At 40.8% G+C, this 24,801-nt stretch overlaps 1 protein-coding gene across 4 annotated transcripts in view; it reads left to right on the top strand.

Annotated features, from left to right (window-relative positions):
* CDKAL1 (CDKAL1 threonylcarbamoyladenosine tRNA methylthiotransferase) overlaps positions 1-24,801 on the top strand; it is a 685,215-nt gene extending 660,414 nt beyond the window's left edge. For all 4 annotated transcript variants that reach the window (XM_048839973.2, XM_048839974.2, XM_075125356.1 and 1 more), the window contains one exon: positions 24,156-24,801. In XM_048839973.2, the coding sequence (XP_048695930.1) occupies positions 24,156-24,350 (195 nt within the window). In that variant the 3' untranslated portion in view covers positions 24,351-24,801. The remainder of the gene's footprint in view (positions 1-24,155) is intronic.

Here is a 24,801-nt window from a genome sequence, read left to right as displayed (position 1 = left end):
GCTCTCTGGCATGTTTATCATACCAGGCTTTTTGCTCTTTTTGAGCATCCTGTAAGTTTTCTCTAGCAAGGGCTAAAGAGATTCGGAGGGTGTTTTGTAGGTTGGTTACAAAGTCCAGAATGTTAGTTCCTGGAGAAGGTGTAAATCCCTCCCATTGCTGCTTCACCAACTGCAATGGCCCCTTAACCTCACGGCCATATACAAGTTCAAATGGGGAAAACCCTAAACTGGGATGTGGTACAGCTCTGTAGGCAAAGAGCAACTGCTGCAACACTAGGTCCCAATCATTGGAGTGCTCATTTACAAATTTACGTATCATGGCCCCCAAAGTTCCATTAAACTTCTCCACCATGCCATTTGTTTGATGGTGGTAAGGAGTGGCAACCAAGTGATTTACCCCATGAGCTTCCCAAAGGTTTTTCATAGTTCCTGCCAGGAAATTAGTCCCTGCATCTGTGAGGATGTCGGAGGGCCAACCTACCCTGGCAAAAATGTCTGCTAGTGCCTGGCACACACTTTTAGCCCTGGTGTTGCTTAGAGCTACTGCTTCTGGCCATCGGGTGGCAAAATCCATGAAAGTCAGTATGTACTGCTTTCCTCTGGGTGTCTTTTTCGGAAAAGGACCCAGAATATCCACAGCTACTCACTGAAATGGAACTTCAATGATGGGGAGTGGCTGGAGAGGGGCTTTGACCTGGTCTTGGGGTTTTCCCACTCTTTGGCACACCTCACAAGACTGGACATAGGTAGAAACATCCTTGCCCATTCCCTCCCAGTGGAATGATCCCCCCAAACGGTCTTTGGTCCTGTTCACCCCAGCATGGCCACTAGGGTGATCATGGGCTAAGCTCAAGAGCTTGGCCCGGTATTTAGTTGGAACTACCAACTGTCTCTGAGGATGCCAGTCTTCCTGGTGTCCACCAGAAAGAGTTTCCTTGTATAAAAGTCCTCTTTCTACAACAAACCTGGATCGATTAGAAGAGCTGAGAGGCGGTGGGTTGCTCCGTGCCGCCGTCCAAGCTCTCTGGAGGCTTTCATCTGCTTCCTGTTCGGTCTGGAACTGTTCCCTTGATGCTGGGGACATCAGTTCCTCATTGGATTGTGGACCTAGGCTTGGTCCCTCTGGAAGCGATATAGGGGATGGAGCTGTTTCTGTTGACTGTGAACCGCTCTCCGCTGGTGCACTATGTTGGGATTCAGGCTCCGGCTGAGCCTCTTGGGTCGGGTTATCGGCTGCTGCCAGTTCAGGTTCAGTGGGGCCCTCTGGTGTTGAGGTTGCAAGTACTGGATTCAGTGCTGGCACGGGGTCTGGTGTTGGTTGTTTGGCTGGTTCTGGGACTGGTTCCGTCTGGGTCTCTGGGACTGGATCCACTACTGCTGTTGCAGACATTGGCCTGGGGTCCGGGTCCATCACCTCTGACTGGGTCCTGATAGAAGTTTCCGGAACAGAGCTAGGCCTCACGGCTTGTTTAGCCTGGCTGCGGGTGACCATTCCCACCCTCTTGGCCTGCTTCACATGATTGGCCAAGTCTTCCCCCAACAGCATGGGGATGGGATAATCATCATAGACTGCAAAAGTCCACATTCCTGACCAGCCCTTGTACTGGACAGGCAACTTGGCTGTAGGCAAATTGAAAGAGTTGGACTTGAAGGGTTGAATCGTCACTTGGATCTCTGGGTTGATTAAATTGGGGTCCACTAAGGAAGCATGGATAGCTGACACTTGTGCTCCGGTGTCCCTCCACGCGGTGACCTTCTTCCCGCCCACACTCACAGTTTCCCTCTGCTCCAAGGGTATCTGGGAGGTATCTGGGCCTGTGGACCTCTGGTGTGATTCCGGTGCAATGAACTGTAATCTGTTGGGGTTCTTGGGGCAGTTGGCCTTTACATGCCCCAGCTCGTTACACTTAAAACATCGTCCAGCTGACGGGTCACTGGGGCGAGGAGGGTTGCTGGAGAATGGGGTGGTGGGACGATAAGGGGTCTGGAGGGTTCTTTGGGAGGTAGGTGGGGCTTTGGGTGGCCCCCGGTAATAGGGTGTGGTCTGGGGTGGTCCCTTCTGGTCTCCGCTCCAACTGCGACCAGTTTTCTTCTTCTCTGCCACCTCCACCCATCTGGCTCCAATCTCTCCTGCCTCAATTACAGTTTTGGGTTTCCCATCTAGGATGTATCTTTCTATTTCCTCAGGAACACCCTCTAAGAATTGTTCCATTTGCATTAGGAAGGGCAAATTTACTGGAGATTCAACACTTGCTCTTGATATCCAGGCATCCCAATGTTTCACAATGTGGTAGGCATGTCGGGTAAATGACATGTCTGGTTTCCACCTTAGGGCTCTGAACCTCCGACGAGACTGCTCGGGTGTTATCCCCATTCTGACTCTCGCCTTGGATTTAAACAGTTCATACTTGTTCATGTGTTCTTTAGGCATTTCAGCTGCCACCTCAGCTAAGGGTCCACTGAGCTGCGGCCTCAGCTCTACCATGTATTGGTCAGTAGAGATGTTGTACCCAAGGCAGGCCCTTTCGAAGTTTTCTAGGAAGGCCTCAGTATCATCGCCTGCCTTGTAGGTGGGGAACTTTCTGGGATGGGAAGTGGTACTTGGAGAAGGATTACTAGGGTTTGTTGGGATATTCTGCTGAGCCTTTATCTTCTCCATCTCCTCCACATACTTCCTCTCTTTTTCCTTCTCCTCCAGTTCTTTGTCCCTCGCTTCCATAGCTCTCCTGTGAGCAGCCGCTTGGTGTTGTTCTGCCTCCCTTTCTTGTTCCTTCTTCAGCCGCATGAGTTCTATCTGTCTTTCATGTTCCCTTTGTCTTTCCTCAGCCTGAAATTTGGCTAATTCGAGCTGTAGTCGAGCCGCGGATTTTGCCATTCTAACCTCTCTGTTTTTAACTAACTTTACACCCGAGGTTTAGAAATAAACAAACAAAACTTGGCTGTAAAATTTTGCTGTGCTGGAATAGAATACCTATTCTCTGATAGTGATTGTCAGCCTACAGAAAAAGACAATTCCCTTGTCTCTGCTCTGGGCCCAAATTAAAGCAAAAAACCTCCAACTACTTGGAAACCTCCTTACCCAGCCCAAAGAAAAAAAAATTCCTTTTCAAACCTGTGCTCCTTGTAAAACAAAAAAATCAAAATCCTAAAAAAAAAAACCCTGCCACTTTTGTCTCCAGGCAAATGGGTAGAGCACACCCCCCCTATTTACTTTTAGGAAGAAAAGAAAAAAAAAACTCTGGGTTGGAAGACTGTGAATTTCCCTGCAGGAGTTAAGTACCCTGCCTCCAGGCAAAGAAAACCTGCAATTCACAAAGATAATCCCCTTTTGTCTCTGCTTGGCCACAAAGCAGAGAAAAACCAAGCTGCTTTCAGTTTCAAAGCTGCTTTCTGGACTTCCTTTCCACAGGAAAAAAAAATTCCTTTTTAAAATCTGTATTTCTAGTTCAAAAAATCTCAACTGGATCTCAAAATGATTTCAGGTTAATCCCACCGCTATGCCACCATGTCAAGGTTCCTCCCCCACTCTGAACTCTAGGGTACAGATGTGGGGACCTGCATGAAAAAAACCTCCTAAGCTTATCTTTACCAGCTTAGGTCAAAACTTCCCCAAGGTACAAAATATTCCCCCCGTTGTCCTTGGACTGGCCGCTACCACCACCAAACTAATACTGGTTACTGGGGAAGAGCTGTTTGGACACGTCTTTCCCCCCAAAATACTTCCCAAAACCCTGCACCCCACTTCCTGGACAAGGTTTGGTAAAAAGCCTCACCAATTTGCCTAGGTGACTACAGACCCAGACCCTTGGATCTTAAGAACAATGAACAATCCTTCCAACACTTGCACCCCCCCTTTCCTGGGAAATGTTGGATAAAAAGCCTCACCAATTTGCATAGGTGACCACAGACCCAAACCCTTGGATCTGAGAACAATGAAAAAGCATTCAGTTTTTTACAAGAAGACTTTTAATAAAAATAGAAGTAAATAGAAATAAAGAAATCCCCCCTGTAAAATCAGGATGGTAGATATCTTACAGGGTAATTAGATTCAAAAACATAGAGAACCCCTCTAGGCAAAACCTTAAGTTACAAAAAAGATAGACAGAAATAGTTATTCTATTCAGCACAATGCTTTTCTCAGCCATTTAAAGAAATCATAATCTAACACATACCTAGCTAGATTACTTACTAAAAGTTCTAAGACTCCATTCCTGGTCTATCCCCGGCCAAGACGACTACAGACAGACACAGACCCTTTGTTTCTCTCCCTTCTCCCAGCTTTTGAAAGTATCTTGTCTCCTCATTGGTCATTTTGGTCAGGTGCCAGCGAGGTTACCTTTAGCTTCTTAACCCTTTACAGGTGAGAGGAGCTTTCCCCTGGCCAGGAGGGATTTCAAAGGGGTTTACCCTTCCCTTTATATTTATGACACTCATAGTGTACATTCATATCCTCTCCTTTCTCTCTACTGGTTGGTGCTCCAAAATAAGATCTTATAACTAGTATTGCGCTTTTTAAAATACTTCTATATGTTGACTGCATATGTAATGAGAACTACAAATGTGAATCGTGTTTCCACCTTGTCCTCGTCCATCCAGGGCTTTGATCCTAGTAATGGCTTCACATGTATACTTAAGCACTGCAGCACAAAAAAAGCATATTGACCTTTTGAAAGGAAACAGAGTTTTAAAAGGGTTACATAACTTTCTCTCTTAACAGACAAAATGTCAGCAGGAGATTCAGGTGTTCTGGGTATTTTATACACACTGCTGGTCAGTTGAAGTTCTGCCCCTTAAAAAGTACTTTAAGAATTTTTCCTCTCCATTTATTATTAATTTCAAAAACCATTGAAGTGAAAGGGTTTATTACTATGGCAGCCAGTTTTGAAAGCAAGTGAAAATTGCATTCATGAGGTTAAGAAACAGCTTAATTTAAAACTGTTGAAAGTAGGTCTAATTTCAGACAGGTCAGGAAACCATGTTAGAAGCAAATTAGGGTGTTCCTCAATTCTATTACACCCTGAAGTCATTTGATGAAATGATCAATAGACTGCTAACTGATACTGATACTCTATTTTTATAACATTGTGGACTCTTGCTGCCTGTTTTTGAAAGGTAACAATGAGAATTATAAATGCAACACTGCATTTATACTTTTTATTTAATATGTATATTATTCTTGTAAATCCGATATAATTTTGATAGGACAAATCTATTGAAGTAGTTCTGATCTAAGATTATAATTACCTTCGTTTTATAGGGATTCTTTATACTTTAGGCTTCATAATTTTTCTTGTTACAGTGATGAAACAATTTAGCTCTTACATGCTGAATGATGTTCCCATAATACTTTACTGTGTCTGTGGCCCTTTGATGGTGACTTATCCAAGTACAAACTAAAGTATAATTAGTGTGATCTGATTGTTGGATATTAGTTTTTGTTTTAACGGCATCATTAATTTTACAATGACTTTCATATCCTAATTATTTCAGATGGTGTATTAATTTACATAGCCCAAAGGGCTTCACGGTGACAATGACATTTTCAGAACAGCATCCCTTCTTTCACATTCTCTCTATCATTATACTGTATCTTCATAACTAATTCATTGAATGGTCGCCTTATCCCATAATGAGTAATCAAACGGTCACATCATTGTATCCTTGTAAGTCAAGATGGAAAGGCAGGTTAACCCAAAAGGTTAGCCCTAATTGAGAACAGTGACAGAGAATTCAGCCCTGACCAATGCAATTTCAGAAGCATAAAGTTCCTCTTCAAGTCTTTTGGTTTGGGTGGTCTGGGTCTGGGTTTTGAATTTTGTTACCAGCAGCTTTAGACAGGAAATCTTTTGTTGTGCCAGGGATGAGAAGGAGGCTGGATGAAAAGAAAGAACCTTTTCAGTAAAAGATAGAGATGGATTTCTAAACAACAGTAGTATTTGCTTTAATTTGAGTGATTAAGTACCTTATATTTCCATGTCATCAAAATGCCATCCTTTGGGTGGCTCTCTGAAAACTAGAGACTTAATTCTGTTGTCTGAGACATATACTCCTAAATGCAGTAGGAACATTCAAAAAATTAGATATAGCCTAATTGAACATATTGGTTATCTATTAATATTAGACATTTCCAAAGTAATGAAGCAAACTTACTGAACCAGGACTCACATCAAGAGGTTTTTTTACATATAGTAACCATGTATACTTGAAGTATATAATGTAATATTAGGCTTTCATGCAGCATCCTCTATCATGTATTCAAACAGATCAAACCATTGCTGTTTCAGGTGAATCAGAATTATAGAAAGACTTGTTTCCCTTCTTAAAACCAAACAATCTCTCCCTAAATCTGAGATCTCTTGAAAGTATTTCTCTCAAATTACAGAACGAGAGAATTACTTTTAAAACTTGTGTTTTATCTCTGAGAACCTAAGGGTGTTCCTGAGGCCTGACACTTGGATTTATTTGACTTCATATTCAGTTCTCTTCTCTACTTTTGTTTCCAACACAAACTGTTCCTGTGAGGTTTTTTTCGGAGAACTGTAAAAGAAAAGAGAGATTAATGCGCAGTACACCAATCTTGATCTCTTACTCCTAACTTTTCCTCATTAATTGTCTGTAATGCATCACGTGGCAGGATTTCTTTCCCCCTGATTCACTCCTTCAGGTGCTAAAACACTGCATAGAGATGCAGAAATATTTTTGCTGACACACACTGATGCCAGGCCAGGTGGCTCCTATTAGCTCCAATCCAAGAGTATAACTGGAGTTGAAGTGACCTGTGAGCAGAAGGAACTGGAGAAGGAAAACTCTAGGAACAGTCAAGCTTCAGAGAAAACTTAGGCTGAAACTTTCTTGGTGGTGGTTGTTAACAATAAGGGGGTGTATTTGGACCATATCAAGTGTGCAGATACACTGGAGCAGGGTGGGAACTCCATCTGCTTACTGGGTCTTTTAGATAATTGTACCATGGTTGATCTTTCATCACAAAGGATCTCAAAGCACTTTATAAATGATCACAGTTAGAGCTTGCGATACCTTCTGGGATCAGTTCAAAACAGGTTCTCAGGTTTTTATGTCATAACCGATGTGTGAGTTTGTAGGCCCTGATCTTCAGAAGGGGTTGGCTCAAAATTAACATGATTTTCCTGTGTTTGAATATTGGACTTCTCTAAGATTCCATTCTATTCTAAGTCAACAGACAAGCTCCAAGTTCAGTGGGTTCATGCATCTTTGCTTTGGTTCACTGGAAATGGGACTAAGCCTCAGTTTTGATGAACAACAAAACTATGACCTTGGGAAAATATATTTTTCCATATAAAAGTAAATATAAATTGTGAGTCAAAATACAAAATCAGACAATTTCCAGTAACAGGGAATTACAGAGGGTATTATTTTATTAGGCTGTAGCCTGCCAGAGTCCAATAGACACTCGGGCTAAGAGAAAAGGATTTTGTGTGTGCATTTTTGCTAGATCATGAGAGAGCTCAACTAAAATGCAGCTCCTCTGTCTGAGAAACCAAGTGAAAATGGCTTATATCAGACTGACCCACCCAACAACATGGTGAACAGCAGACAACAGGAGTATAAAAGGTTATATCATTTGACTTTCTTTATGAGCTCAGTGTAAACAAACTCAGCTTGGACTCTAACTCCTCCTTGAACCATCGTCTTGAACAGTTCACAGATAGAGTAAAAAAGCTTTGCTGAATACTTTGTAGTCAAAAAATGTTCTAAGAAATCAGTGCTTTTAAGTAAACACATGTCAACCTCAAACTGAAGTAGTGAGTACTTTTGGAGTTACCCAAATGCTCTATACTGCATTACAATACAATATATATTAGTAAAAATTAGGGCTGTCAAGCAATTAAAAAAATTAATTGTGCGATTAATCGCACTGTTAAACAATAATAGAATACCATTTATTTAAATATTTTGGGTGTTTTCTATATTTTGAAATATATTGATTTCAATTACAACACAGAATACAAAGTGTATAGTGCTCGCTTTATATTTATTTTTATTACAAGTATTTGCACTGTAAAAAAACAAAAGAAATAGTATTTTACAATTCACCTAATACAAGTACTGTAGTGAAGTCTCTTAATCATGAAAGTTGAACTTACAAATGTAGAATTATATACAAAAAACCTGCATTCAGAAATAAAACAATGTAAAATTTTAGAATCTGCAAGTCCACTCAGTCCTACTTCTTGTTCAGCCAATCGCTCAGACAAATAAGTTTGTTTACTTTTGCAGGAGATAATGCTGCCCACTTCTTGTTTACAATGTCACCTGAAATTGACAACAGGCGTTCTCATGGCACTGTTGTAGCCAGCATTGCAAGATATTTATGTGCCAGATGTGCTAAAGTTTCATATGTCCCTTCATGCTTCAGCCACCATTCTAGAGGACATGCGTCCAGACTGATGATGGACTGTGCTCGATAACAATCCAAAGTAGTGTGGACCGGCACATGTTCATTTTCATTATTTGAGTCAGATGCCACCAGCCAGAGGTTAATTTTCTTTCTTTCTTTTTGGTGGTTCGGGTTCTGTAGTTTCTGCATTGGAGTGTTGCTCTTTTAAGATTTCTGAAAGCATGTTCCACATCTCGTCCCTCTCAGATTTTGGAAGGCACTTTAGCTTCTTAAACCTTGGGCTGAGTGCTGTAACTATTCTCACATTGGTACCTGCTTTGTGTTTTGTCAAATCTGCGGTGAAAGTGTTTTTAAAATGAATTACATGTGCTGGGTCATCATCCGAGACTGCTATAAGATTAAATATATGGCAGAATGCGAGTAAAACAGAGCAGGGGACATTCAGTTCTCCCCCAAGGAATTCAGTCACAAATTTAATTAACACATTTTTTTAACAAGCATCATCTGCATGGTAGCATGTCCTCTGGAATGGTGGCCAAAGCATGAAGAAGCATACGGATGTTTGCATATCTGGCATGTAAATACCATGCAATGCCGGCTACAAAAGTGCCATGCAAATGTCTCTTTTCACTTTGTGGTGACATTGTAAATAAGAAGAGGGCAGCATTATCTCCTGTAAATGTAAACAAACTTGTTTGTCTGAGCGATTGGCTGAACAAGAAGTAGGACCAAGTGGACTTGTAGGCTCTGAAGTTTTATATTGTTTTGTTTTTGATTGCAGTTATGTAACAAAAAAAGTCTACATTTGTAAGTTTCACTTTCACGACAAAGAGATCGCACTACAGTACTTGTATGAGGTGAATTGAAAAATACTATTTCTCTTGTTTACCTTTTTTACAGTGCAAATATTTGTAATAAAAAAGTCCATTTTGATTTCAATTAAAACAGAATACAGTATATATAGGAAAATGTAGAAAAACATCCAAAATATTTAATAAATTTCAATTGGTATTCTGTTCTTTGACAGTACGATTAAAACGGTGATGAATCGTGATTAATTTTTTAAAGTTAATCACGTGAGTTAACTGCGATTAATCAACAGCCCTGGTAAAAATAGTTGGAAGTGTAAACAAATCTAAAAGTGCCTGTACTTAAAAATGAAATTTTGTAACATGAAAAATCCATGTACTTTTTTGTCTAATGCCTCCGATGTTCAGGTTACAGGAACAGCAATATTAATGCTATTTAGTATTTGTATTGATGTGCGTCATCCCTGCTAGTGGAGTTATGTCAGCCCACTAAGTACCAGAAAACTGACTAAGTCCCTCGCTACTCTCCCAAGCATAATTAAAAACCTGAGTTTTTGGAATTACAGAGGTGAGAGCTATAAATCTCCCAGCTAAATCTTGTTATTCTGAGAGAGTATAAAGGATGTAAATAAAACAACAGTCTGTGCACATAGGTACTTCTTCCCAAAATTAATAAAGTATGTGAATTTCACCAATTACTGTATTTGTTTTATTAAGAACAAGCTGAAATTGTCACAACTTTTTCTAATGCTACTAGGTTATATGACAGCTTTAATCTATCCTGTTCCTTAGCTAACATTACTGAATGTGCACTCAGTACGTTCTTCAACTTTTTATTATTACTGAGGTCACAAGTAGCCAGTAGTAAGTCATTTTTTAATTAAATACATTAATGCAAAGGCAGAATAAAGGCCACCCAGTTCACAACTATCTTAAGATATAAAGATGCTGAGTGAGAATATAGAACAGGCTTTAAATGCTAAAAGCACTTTAAGGGCTTGTCTACATAGACATTTAGTTCTTCTTTGAGTAAGGTTCTGATGAGTGCTCCACTTCAGGCTCACACCCTTTGTGCCTTTAATTGGAGATTTTTGGTAAAGTAGAACCTGAGAGTTATGAACACCTCAGAAATGGAGGTTATTTGTAATTCTGAAATGTAACTCTGAATAAAACGTCATGGTTGTTCTTTCAAAAGTTTACAGCTGAACACTGACTTAATACAGCTTTGTAACTTTACTATGCAGAAGAAAAATGCTGCTTTCCCTTTATTTTTTAGTAGTTTAGTAGTTTTGGCCCACACATGAGCCCTGCACTTCCTTGTGCCATGCCCCAAACCTAAATATGGTTACATGGGCAAACCACCCTCAGTTTCTTCTGCCTTGGCTTCAAGATGTGCATTAGCCTGCTTTATTAAAACTGAGACTCTCCAGCAGACCTCAGATCCGAGCCAGAAGACCCATCCCTGCACATCAATCTCTGAGTGAACACAAAAAGAAAAGGAGTACTAGTGGCACCTTAGAGACTAACCAATTTATTTATTAGTCTCTGAGGTGCCACTAGTACTCCTTTTCTTTTTGCGAATACAGGCTAACATGGCTGCTACTCTGAAACCTGAGTGAACACAGACCTCCATCAACTTTAGCACGTTCATGTGGGTCTACCTAAGGCAAATCCAGAGAAGACCCATAGAAAGTGGAGCCATTCTCTGCAGGAGACTACCTCAAAAAGACCTCAGTCCCCACAAAGCAAGACCACTGCAGAGACCTCTCGATCCACTCTGGATACAGTTGAGGCTCCAGACACTCTTGGTACCGATCCTATGTCTAGAGCTCTGGGCTCATCTGAGAAAAAGAGCAACAAGCATGCGTTGGTACCAAGACCTTTGTTACTGCAGAAGCAGGACACTGCATCAATGACGCATTCCGTCTCTAAGAGAACAGTACCCACAGCTCCTTCAGTTCTATCTGCATCAAAATCAACCACTAAGAAGGCCTCGGTACTAGGAAGACACACTTCTCATATGGTCTTGATGCCTCTCCAGGCATCCTCATCAGTACCAACTACTTTAGCAAGAAGGGACTTTTCAGAATGACTTATATCCTCAATACCAAAAATGGAATGGTGCCCTGTCCTTCAAACCTCCCCTCAGTACACAGAAGTTCAGATTCTCCCAGAACTTGCTTGTTTTGGAGGAATCAAAAACTCCCATTTTAGTGGTTACCAAAAGGTTATCAGTATCAAGACAGGCACAGTTTCAGAGATGGGATATTTCCCTGGTACTGCTTGATTCTCCAACACCTTCAGAGAGTTCTGGGGCTCCCTCTCTTCCAATTCACATGTCTCAATCTAAGATTCACCTGCTCTTCAGACAAGGGATTTCCCACCTGAGACTTTTGAAAAGAGGGGAGCGTTACACCAATAATGAACCTGTGTTCCACCGAACTGGTTTGAGCACCAGTGGATGCCACCCCCGATTACTTTTGGACCACCCTCCCCCCACAGTAGCCATACTGGGATCCTTTGCCTGCATATCAGCAGTAACTTTTCCATACTCCTAATCTTTCTTCTGGGGACTACCAGGAAAGATGCTCCCATACTCAAACTATCCCTCCTCCTCTACCTCAGGCACGAGAATCCTTTGAGAAGCAAAAGGCCAGGGAAGATAAAGAGGCTACTCTTGAAACAAATACTTCTTCGTCTTCCCCAGATGGATCAGTTATGCCTCCCACACCAACTATGGCAGATGACCTCAGCTATTTCCAGGAATTAATTAAACACATTGCAGATTCCCTTGGAAGATGTCAGGGAGTTGCAACATAAGTTGCTCAATATCCTTCAGTGCACTCCCTCTACCTGAGTTGCCCTGCTTATTAATAAGCCCCTGTTGGATCCTGCCAAATCCATCTGGCAGACCCCTGTGATAATACCACCACCGTGTAAAAAGTCCTGGCTAAGAACCCTAAATTTTTGTTCAATACTCATCCAGCACTGAATGCCCTGTTTATGAAAGCAGTGAATGAGTGTGGCAGACAACACCATATGAAGGCCACACCATATGTTAAGAACCAAATATGCCTTGATCTGTTCGGCAGAAAAACCTATTAATCCTTGACTCTTTAATTTAGGATTGTGAACTATTGAGCTGTCGTGGCAACATACAATCACTCAAATTATGCCAAATTTACCACCTTTATTGAGCATCGGCTGACCTTATTAACCATCCGGGAAGAAGTCAAGGTTCCGGAAGAAGAGACCACCTGCTTCCTCTACATCTACTACTGAGCCCTTATCATCTAAGTATCAGTTTAGATGGGCTGGCTGAGGGCATGGAACAACTCCACAAGAACAAACTGCATCTACACCATTCTATCCACCTTCCACCTTTTGGAGACCATCTCTCCCACTTTCTATCTGCTTGGGAGAGAATCACATCAAATAAATGGATGTTGGAGGTTATGAGATTGGGGTACACTATCCATTTTACCTCTCTCCCATATACCCACCCACCCCTTTTCCTGTCCCTTTTCAGGGACCCCTCTCACGAGTACCTCTTAATGCAAGAAATTGACTCCCTTGTGTCAATAGGTGCTGTAGAACCACGTCCATGTCAGCATAGAGGGCGGGGTTTTTATTCCAGCTGTTTTTTTGTCCTGAAGAACAATGGAATGGTGGAGACTGATTTAGATCTGAGACTCCGTAACTGTTTTGTGAAGTCACAAAAATTCAGGATGGTGTCTCTTGCAGCTATAATTCCATCATTAGAAGCAGAGGATTAGTTTTTGGGTCTTGACCTTCAGGATGACTGTTTTCATATTGCAATTAATTCATCTCATAAACAGTCCCTTCTTTTTTAAGTAGGTCAGGATCACTTTCAGTATTGAGTGCTCCAGTTCGGCCTTTTGCCTGCCCCAAGAGTGTTCTCAGAAGTGCTGGAGCAGCTTACCTTCGACATCTGGTGATAATCATTTTTTCATAACTCAGCGACTGTCTTCTCAACAACCAGTCTTACAATGTAGCTTTTGATGCCATAAAGATGATGAGATCTCTGTTCTGCGAGTTGTTTGCAGCTCAACATTAAAGAAATCCACTTTGAGCATGGTACGAAGAATAGAGTTAATATTAATGCTATATCAGACAGGGCTTATCTTCCCTACAACAGATTCTCAGTGTTAGCAAATCTCGCCTCAAAGATTTAAATCAGCCCACAAACATCAGTAAGTTGTCTTCATTTACTTAGACTCATGGCAACCTGCACCTTTGTGGAACTATATGCCAGGCTCTGCCTTGGATGTTTCCAAGGCTGACTCAGGACTGTTTATACACGAAACAACCACTGCCTGAGCAAGTTGGTGTCGGTCCCTGATCAGGTATGAGACACACTCAATCAGTGAAAGGACCCAGACATTTTATGTGAGGGTATTCTGTTTGTTCAGCCTCCTCCCTCTATCACTGTAATTGCAGATGCATTCCTGATAGGGTGGAGAGGGCATTTGAGGACCCACACCTCTCAGGGTAAATGGTCTGCCCAGGTGACACACCTGCACATCAGCTTTCTCGAGCTGAGGGCAGTCAGGAATGTCTGTATCCTCTTTTTGCCTATAATCAGAAGCAGGTGCATAAAGATCCTGACAGACAACATAGCTTTCACGTTCTATATCAACGAATAAGGAGGGGCCTCATCTCCTTCCCTTTGTGCTGAAGTATTAAAGCTCTGGAACTGATGAATAGCCCCTTGCATCCATATTTCAACAGCTTACCTTCCAGGGATATAAAACAGGTTAGCAGGCAAACTCAGCAGGTACTTCTCCCAGGACAGCAAATGGAAGTTGGATTATCAGATTCTCAGTCTCTCAGTTTAATCTTTGTGATTTGGGGAATTCCAAAAGTAGACCTCTTTGCCACTGTGACCAGCAAGAAATGCAAACATTTTTGCTCAAGGGGGAATTGAGTTTTCCCTTTTGAAAAGACATCTTCCTTGTTCCATGGACAAGAGGCCTTTTATATGTGTTTCCCCCAACACCCAGATTCTGAAAGTGATAAACAAGATCAAGCACCACAAAGCCCAGGACAATATTCATAGTCCCAACGTGGTCCAGACAAATATAGTATCCTTACCTGTTTCACATAGCTGTTTGTCAGGCATTCAGCTTTCCATTCATTCCTCATTTTCTTTGCCAAGATACCATTTGAACTCTTCACTCCAACCCGAAGATTCTTTGTCTCAAACTTGGCTCCTTGATGGTTCACAGGACTAGCATCTATTCGTTCTAAGGAGCTACAACAGGATTATTGAACAATAGGAAAGAGTCCATGAGATGCACTTTCCTTCACAAGTGGAAAAGGTTAAGCCTTTGGTGTGTCCAGAGAAATGTTCACCTGCTCACTCTTCCCTCTTGTTTGTCCTTGATTACCTCCTGGAGCTAAAAAAAAACAGGATTGTCTATAAGCTCAATCAGTGTTCACTGATGGTTTTAACAGCCTTTCATTCTCAAGTCTTCATCTTACAACTGTAAGGGTTCTCAGAGGATTGGGGAACCTATTCCCCCGAGTTAAGGAACCCACTCCTATCTAGGATTTGTATTTAGTATTTAGATGCCTTATAGGTGTGTCCCATCCCCACCCACCCCCCTTTTGAGTCAATGGCCACCTTTTTCCTCATAAATTTATCTCAGAAGACAATTGTTTTGGTAACTAGCACCTCTGCTCACAGGGTGGGGAAATAGGGATTCTAATGGCAGACCCTCCATTTACAGTATTTTTAAAGGACAATGTCTCATTATGCTCATACCCTAAATTTTTGTCGAAGATGTCCAAGTTTCACATCAACCAAGTTATCCATCTTTGGTTTTTTCCTCAAAGCCACATAAGTCCATAGAGGAACCCATTTTACAGACTGCAGATGTTAGCCTTTTATTTGGACAGAACTAAGGCTTAGGAAATCACCCAGCTGGTTTGTGACTGTTGCAGATAGGTGTAAAGGTTCAGTGATTTCCACCCAGAGACTTTCCAGGTAGATTTCTGATTATGTTATATTGTGTATGACACTGCAGACATACAGCCTCCTCCTAGGATGTTGGCCCATTCCACAGGATCTACATCAGTGGCATTACTCAAGAGTGTTCCTATTGTAGAAATTTGTAAGGCTCTCACTCAGACTTCCATACATACCTTTCCAAGCACAATGTAGCAGTCCAGACTTGTAGTTCAGGTGCTGCCATTGGAAATGCACCATTGTCTTCAGTCTTGGACTTGGCTCCGAAGCCCCCGTCCCCAGGTGAGGGATACTGCTAGTAGCCACTGGAAGTGGAGCACCTATAGGGACAGTACTAGAAGAAGAAGAAGAGGTTATTCACCTTGTGCAGTAACTTGAGTTCTTCGAGATGTGTCCCCCTATGAGTGCTCCACTACTTGCCCTCCTTCCCATCTGCTCCAGAGTTTCCTCTAAGGACTTCATGGTAGAGAAGGAACTGAGGGTGGTTCACCCGTGCATCCCTATGTATCCTTGGCGCAGGGCACAAAGAACCATAGAGAGAATGTGTGAGCCAAAAGGGTATTACTACCAAAAAATTCCAATTAAAGGCGCAAGGGGCATGAGCTCATCTGAAGTGGAGCACCCATAGAGAGAGACATCTCAGACAACTCCAGTTATTGCACAAGGTTATTGCTCTCCTTTGCAGCCAGCTGGAGTCTGACTCTACCCTGCACTAACCTGTGGAACACTAAGTGTCCCTGTGGACCATGCTCACCAAGTTCCTTCATGGGCTTTGATCTGCTTCTGTTTCAAAGTGGGATAGATCAAAGTGCACCAAGGAACTGTTAGGGTGCGTAAGGAACAGTGTGGCAGGTTAATGCAGGGTAGATTCATATCCCAGCTTACTGCAAACTAAATGTTCATGTAGACAAGCCATTGGATTGTACAAGAATCAAAACATGGAGAACCTGATAAAATTGTAAACACACTTTTACAGCATCTGGGGTAAAACATGCAGATGAGCCATTTCCAGAGGTGCACCTCGGTCCCTCCTGTTCTGTCCATGTGACGCACAATACTTTAGTCTCCTGAGGACTTTAATACTTTGGTCTAATTCCAGTTGTTGGGTTTTGGATGGCGTTGGTGGCCTATGATATACAGGAGGACAGACTAGATGATCTGGTGATCCCTTCTGGCCTTAAACCCTGTCATTCCATATTTCATGACAGACCTGGCAGAGTTCCCCACCCCATACGGTACAATGCTCTTTCTGCTTCCTTTTCCAAATGAAGTATATTCATTTGTACTTAATCTTCTCTTAACGACACATTCACAATACTCACGGTAAATAGATACTACTGAAGCATAAATGCTAAATCAAAACATAGCACAATACAGGAAAACTGGGTACCTGTGTATGACACCTACTGTATAGATTATTGGTCACCAGGAAAGGAGCTTTGTCTAGTGGTTAAACCGCAGGACTAGGAATTAGGTAATCTGGGTCTTCTTCCTGGTTCTGACACTGACTTGCTGTGTGATCATGGGCAAGTCACTTAACCTTTCTGTGCATTGATTTACTTAGATTTAAGATAACAAGGGTGTTGTGAGACTTAATTTATTCCTGTTTGTAAAATGCTTTGAAATCCTCAAATATAAATTGCCAGATAGGTGCAAAGTAGTAGTAGTATCATGTAGCAAGATCATTTTACAAAAAGGATCTTTATGAATGTATATCTATCAAACTGATAATTCTTTCAAAGTCTGTAATCTGTTCCTTGGAAAGGTGGTAAAAGTGATGCCTTGATTGTCAGGAATTCTTTAACCTTCTGAACCAGTCAACAAGACATTTACCTCATGTTTCTCACAGGAAGGGGCACTGAGGATGCTGTAACACAATCAGAGGTTCTGTCATAGGACGACAGGGGGGAAGGGCGAGATGTATAATTCTCAATAGCCTAAAAGGAACAGATTATACCACTTCTTCTCAGAAAGTGCCTTGTGGAGTGAAAAGAGAAGTGGCTACTGTGATGCCTTTTTAATTTAAATGAAATAACACGAAGGGGTATTTAATCCAAACATAGCAATTTCTGAAAGATTAAATCAGCCAAGGTCACGAGGTTGTAATATTCCTTTTCCCTAAAAACACCTCATATGTTTATCATTTTCAGTATCTCTCCTGTGTTTTTCTCTTACTTTCTTCTTTTCTACTCCTGATGAGAAGCTTCAGTATTAACTAATTTCAGTAATATTTCTTCAAAGGGTTTCAAAAAGGTGGGAGAAATGAGTTGAATGAGTAAGCCCCAGAATCCCTGCTAAATTGTAAAACAACAGAAGAGACTCGCATTGATCCAGCTTCTCTGATTTTACAAGGAATTATGTTGCCTAGAACCAGTGAGATTATATGTGTTTGACAGGAACTGATTATGTTTGCACATGAACATTTTTTAAAAGGTCTAATGTGGCCAACCAACAGAGTGGAAGAATTACCTGTGTCAGTCTTAGCAACCTATTGATACTAAAAAACATTTTTGATGAGCTTATTAAGTCTAATCACTGACTGCTACATAATGATAGACTGTGCCACTGTGAGCAGATTCTTCTGCAGTACAGGAGGCTGGGAGGAATGGGACATAGCTTTTTCACAATGGCAGTTTGTTTGTTGGGAGCACTGGTTTCTGTGGCAACCAATATCATCACACTGTTTTCTTACGCTTCTCCCGATTGTGCTTTATCCATCTCTAGTTTATAGTCTTACACTTAGATAGTAAACTCTGTAGTGCAGGAACCATATCTTTGGGTGTGTCTGAACATCACCCTGGAGGGGCAAATTCCAGCATAAGGAGATTTACCCATGCTAGCTGTGATTGAGCCAGTGCACTAAAAATAGTGTAGCCATGGTGCTGTGAGTGGGGTTAGCTGCCCTAAGCAAATACCCATCCAAGACGCTACGTACATACTTGGGGCAGGTAGTCCCTCCTGCCACTCTTGCTACTATGGCTACACTCTATTTTTAACAGTAGCTTGATCAGAATTGTGACAGGTTTGTCTCCTCAAGCTGGAATTTATACCTCCATCTAGAAGTGAAGACAGACCCTTTGTTACGTTTGTAAAGTGAAACTGCAGCCTCTAGGCACTATCATAATACAAAGAAGAGTAGGATATCAGAAAGGTAGCTTTAGTATTTTAGATTTTGCAGTTTCAGTGTCTATATTCACAGGAAGTTCAGGATTGAGATGAAAAGATTTAAGGTCTGTCCTACCTTGTGAACTCTGGTATGTGTAAAGAAAAAATAAAAATCTAAGAATTTAAAATCCTAACTATATGTACTATAAAAGAATATCTAAGTGAATATGGGGGATCACATAAAGGTCAGCACAGGAATAAAAGTGCCAGAGTTAAGGCTGCCTGGGCAAACTCATTTCAGCCCCCTTGTGTGTGTACATTATCAAAACAGAAAAATTGAACAGCTCCTCATTAATTGAGCACCATACGTTCTGTGCACTGAATGAGTTAGAGTTCATGTGGAAAAAAATTATGTGATCATATAATTAAAAACTGTATCATATCATGCATACATACATACAAGGAGTCCAAAATTAATTCTGGCATTTCCTAACTAGCAAAGCTCCCCACCAACATATTCCACATCCCAGTCCCATTCTGCTTACCTTGCCAGTCCCAGTGTTCACCGCTCTGGCTTCTCATTCCAGTCCCAGTCTCTCTGCCCAGTCTTACTCCTCCAGACTCCCCATTCCAGTCTCCTTGTCCAGCCAATCCCAATTCCTCCCCTTACGGCTCCTTATCGAACATGTATTTCTGACCCACTCCCCTCCCCCCCATCCACATTCCTGTTTCCACCAGCTGCTAGTCCCAATCTACCTACTGGGCTCCTTATTCAGTTTCCCACTCTCTTTACCCAGCATGTCCCAGTTCTCTCCTAGCTCCTTATCAGATCTTTTCATTTATTCATAAAAATTCAGCCTGAGGCAGACACACAGCATGGACAATTTCAGAGAGGAGTAGGTTGATGGGAGTTGAGGGCTTAGGAGTGTGGCAGCTATATTGACAGAAAGAAAAGGCCAGATCTTGGAAATGTTATGGAAGAAGAAGCATCAAGATGTGGCTGCAGTCTTGACGTGTGGGGCTAGGGCAGGGCAGAACAAAAATTGATCTTCATAATGGACAATGAATCTCAGAGAAACTGTTAGATCTGAGAGAAACTGACACACTGTAGCTTAAAATCAGTCTCTGCATGACCCCTCATTATCAAATAAACATTTGTTTGTGTTTGTCCACAGGCAAGCTTCTAGTGGTAGTCATGACCTGAGTTGACCGGGTCAGATTCAGTGATTTGGATGTTATCTATGGATAATAAGACAGGTTTACAGATTGCAGTCTATTTGTACGATGCTTTCATTAATTTATTTTCCTTCTGGAATTGAGTAAGAATCAAAGCATATTACCAAAATGTGGTGAGGCTCCCTCTGTTCCTTCTACTGAGAACAAATATATATTAATTATATATTTTACCCTGTGTCCAATTCTCTCCCCCTGCCCTTCCTACGTACGTAATGAAAAGAATAAACAAAGTGAAATTCCTCTTTCAAAAGGGCCTTGCTGTTTTGGTTATTTTTCAAGACTTCCCATTTCTTGTAATGAATAGGCAAACTTTAACCTAGCTTTGAATGGGCATCTGGAATCAGTCAGTTCTTAGGTTAGAGGATGGTGAGATTTTACAGATGGAAACATATGGCACATCAGCTGCCCCAAACACACTTAAGTTAGGGAACTGAAAAGTTGCAACAGAAACTACTTTTTTTGCATTCATTTTTTTTCTGTTTCCAACTAGATAGTACTGCATGTTACTTGAGATGCACAATGGCAAGGATGCCACATGTTGTTAGCATTGTGAGGATTATGTAATGACATTTGGAAAAAGATAATTTATTTATATGCAGATTATTTTCAACTCTTAAGATCATAACCTGGCCTTAGGGAAAAAGCCTATAGAATTTGGTAGAGATTAAACATGTGGGGGCTCTATAAAAATGTGTAATGGGGTTGTATAGAAATTACTTCTATAAATCTATAGAATCAAATAAGAAATGTTACCCTTTTATCATTTTTATAACTATCCAGTAGAATTTGATAGCAGGGATATGATTTTCTTATATATTCTGTAGGACCTTTTTGTAATTGTTTGCTTTGAAAATAATGAAAATGCTTCCAAAATATAAGAGCCACAAACAAGTGTTTGTGGTTCAAATAGCATATGATGCATAATGCATATTTTAACATTTTTTCTTTTAATTTTTCACATATGCTTGTTGTGCTTGATTATATAAGATCTCTATTTTTTGACAAAGTGGTACAAGTGTGTATGTAGTACAGCAGCGGTTCTCAAACTGTGGGTTGGGTCCCCAAAGTGAGTCGCTAACTCCTGGCATTAGACTTGATGGGAGTCAGGGCTGAAGCCAAAGTCTGAGCCCCACTTCCCAGGGGTGAAGCCCTCAAGCTTAGGTGCCCCCCAGGGAAGCGGGACTTGGGCTTTGGCCCCCTTGCCTGGGGTGCTGGGCTCAGGCTTTGGTCCCCCTTCCCGGGGTCGTGTAGTAATTTTGGTTGTCAGAAGAGGGTCGCGGTGCAATAAAGTTTGAGAAACCCTATAGTACTGCATGGTTGGAATAAAAAAATCAGCAGTCTAATTTATCTTGAGATATATTCAGTCAAATAATTTTTTACTGTAGTTAGCTAACACTTCAAGTTCTAACAATACCCTGAACCATAAAAGAAATTTGCATATAAGAAATGTTTTGAATCCGTTAAAACCTCAGCTCACAGCTGAAGAGTAGCTATCAGGTCTTTGTTGACAAACATGAAGTGAGATCTTGCCCCCCCCCCCCCCCAAAAAAAAAAAGGTAGGCTGTGACTGACAGATGCCAAACCTTCAGTTTTGAAGTATGTATTTCAGTCAGGGACTAGAGCATCAGAAAGACAGCAATCAATGTGGCTGTACAAGAGCATGCAAAATATATTACTCCTGGCAGTTGTCAGGGCAGAATTATTCAAAAAATAATCTGAAATGCATTTGATCATATGCTAGATGGTTTAATAATTTATATTATACCTTATTAGCAAAGTCTTGTGTTTACTTTGCTGTTGCCAAAATAAGATGAAAGACTTAATTCAGTGGAAATACAAGATGCTGGACTCACAGTGGCTGTTTTTGCATTTGTGTTTGATAATTTCTTCCCACTTTTTTCCCCTTCTCTCTCTCATTAATGGGAGCAATATTTCTATTAATTATGAGCTTACCAACAGTTTTAATTCTGAACTGCTTGTGTCTGGAAAATAATATCAAGACTCAGTTATGGCACACAACTTTTTATACATATGCTACGTGATTATAAAAGCATAATAAAGTTGCCTGTGTATTTGATCCAAATGTTTTTCAGATGAAAAACAGGCTCTTGTCTAGCTTTATTCCTATTGAGTTTCACTTGATTGCATTATACAGTACTTTTTTGCAATTCCTGCAGTTTATGAAAATCCATTCAAACTAGATTTAAGGAAATGTTATACTTCCACTGGATGCAGATTATGTACGGTGAAAGTTAGACCAACTCAGAATCTTACATATGTGCCTTGAAGATTTTCTTGGAAGTAAATCCATGTTTGATCAAGATTCTCACAAACAAGACACTATGGTATATCCCACCATATAAACTTAGTGCAATGCAGGATTGTAAGTGAGCTCAGTAATCAGACTTATTGGAATCGTTCTGTCAAATACAAGTGAGATTCTTATCCCCTTCCAATCCATCCATGCGAGATAAAAGGGCCAGAGTGGCAGGCCTAAAAGGACCCTAATAACCTGGGTTTTGATTGGGGGAGATTTCCTCTCGCAAGTCGTGGTGTTGGGAGTGTGTGGGGGTTGGGGCTGGGAATAGGAGGGATGTGTCTGCGGCCGGCCATCATACACAGCAATGCAGATCATAAATTGTTTTGATTGTTTGCACAATCTACCTAACCGACAGTATGAAAAACACCTAATATTTTATGTGGCCATGAAAAGAAATGATTTGCCTCAGATGAGTAGAATTTTGAACACATGCAGTCTGAGGCGAAGAGAGGTTTTCCTCCAACTTTGACCAATCTTAAAAACGAGTATATTACTGGGTAGCTTGTTTCAGATAAATAAAAACCTTAATAATAGGTTTTCTGTGGTTTCCAGTTTATTTTGCATGTAAAGGTTAAGTAGCTTTGACTCTTGAAATAAAATAGCTGTAGCCAATTATTAGTTTTTTAGATTCCTTAGGAATAGATTTTAATTATTCTACCTATCAGTACAGAGCAATATCCGTCAACACATAAAATATTTTGTGGTGAAAAGCGAACACATTCTTCACAATGTAGTGATGCAGTCCTGGAATCCTTTAGTTTTCATGCTTTAACTGGAAAGCACTATGTCCCAATATACTTGTCGACTTATTTCTGCTTCCTTCCTGACAATCTTTTACCTACTGTACATGTAGCAAGTCATCTTCATTTCACAGGTTACATGGTCAGTAATCCTCCAACTAGCATTGCGTGCACTCTGAATTAACAACACCTCAGATGTTAAAGCACTTACCTGAGGCTGTCATTTTGCCCCTTTGATATTTGTTTATCTAAGCAGTTATAATAATTTTCATTCCACAAATACTATAACAGTATTTAATCCTGGAGTGGATAAAGGAAGCAGGCTGCAAGTCAACTATTTAGGTTGTGCTGTCCCACTTAGATGTGGGCAGGCACCTTCCGTTGGTAATATTTGTTGTATTGAGTCAGGAGCTACATTAGCCATGGACAAACATGCACACAACCTTGTTACAGCTGCTTAGGAATGTACTGTATGATTGTTCAGACAGGCACTTGGTAGTACAAGTGGAAAGCAAAGGTAATGATGCCCAGGTGGAAAAAGTGAGGGGCAAAAGGTGACTCTCCAAAAATATTTTAAAATGGGAGATTTCAGGAAGTTAAAATCCAAGTGGTTCATTCCAATTTATTAAAGAAATTCTTGAAAGAAAGAAAATGAGTCTAGGAAAAAATGTAACATAAACCAAGCAGAAGCCAAAATAAACAGAATGAAAAAATTAAATCTTATGACAACATATTAGTAAACCTTTTTTGTTTTATACTGTTTTCCATCATTTACACCTTCTTGCTGATGTATTCTGATGGCATTTAAACAGACACTGATTTTTAACCATAAAACTCTGTTGAACTAGATATGTTGTTGCAGTAGGAACACTTCCGTTAGCTTTACGTCTGAATGGTAAAATTAAGCCTGAAATGGCGACTCAGCGTGCCTAACCATGCTACAGTATAGATCCTGCCGCTAGTGAGAACTGTTGGTGCTTTTAATCACGTTGACAGTGGTAATAGCAGCCCTAGCAGGGGACCTTGAGACTCAATATGAACAAGAAGGTGAGTGTTTTAGCACAGCTGCCTCGTGAGGGTCAGGGGGAAAGTGCTGGGGGAGGACTTCAGAACATCACTGAGATAGCACACCAGGGATAGACAAAATGGTTGACATTTGCAGGGCCCTGCTGTGGAAAAAATGGTAATGTTGTTGTTTCCCTGTATTGCTAGCTATACAGTCCCATTTGAAGGAACCAAAGAGTGGGAGGGTAGCAAAACAAAAAAAGACACCCTCCCAAACAACTTCTCTTTGACATTGTTGCCAAGCAATTTGTCTGTGCTGTTAACAGTTTTATTGATTTGGAAATTAATTTCACTGAAGAGACTGACTCGGTATGGCATCAGCACAAGTTCTTCACCATATCTGAGAAATGAACGAGATAAACAAGAAGAATTCAAGATGCAGTACAGACTGAAGTATTGTTTGACTTTAAAAGGGACATTATTACTAAGGGGAGATTTCCTTTGTACTTGATATACATCATCAAATGTAATTAGCATGCAAGCTTAATCTAATTCCTGCATTTCTCCACAGGAGTTCAGATATGTGCTGGAAAATGGCTTGAATTTGAAAGCATGCCCTTCTGCTGGAATCCGAGAAAAAGCATCACTGAGTTCCAGGAAGGTGATGCAACTTCCTTGGCAGCAAGAAGGAGGTGGACTGAAGATGCTGTCTGTCAGCCTGGCTTTACTGGCAATTCTTGTTACTTTTTATTATGGAGGTGTTTAAATAGAACACTGAACTGAATGAAGCTTTTGTGAACAAAAATAAAGTGCTGATTAAAATCTTCAGAGGAAATCTATTTAAAAAACAGATGTAAACTGAGCAATAATTTGTACTCACCCTAAGCCTTTCCTTTCATCCACAGTTTAAGTGAGATGCATCCTGCCCCTATTTGCATGCTGTGGTTATTTTATCAAGAGCAGGAAAATGGGTTGTCACATCAGACTTTTTCTCTTGTAGATTTTTTTTCTTTTTAAAGAAAAAGCAGGTGTTTGCTTATTTGTCTTTTACGTAGCTGCAGGTAAATGCATATGTAGGAAACCCATTAAATTGTTAAGGAATGTTTTCTCTGAAGAAGTATTGATCTTGGGATGCTGAGCATTTGAAGCTGCCTTAAACCTTTTTCTTGATGCTTGTCTTTGTATATTAAAATCAAATATTCAGTAGTAGAACTGTT

Source organism: Caretta caretta, chromosome 2 (genome assembly GCF_965140235.1).
Source record: "Caretta caretta isolate rCarCar2 chromosome 2, rCarCar1.hap1, whole genome shotgun sequence".
Classification (NCBI taxonomy): Eukaryota; Metazoa; Chordata; order Testudines; family Cheloniidae; genus Caretta; species Caretta caretta.
The sequence above is the reverse complement of the archived record's forward strand: the minus strand, read 5'-3'. Positions and strand labels throughout refer to the sequence as shown.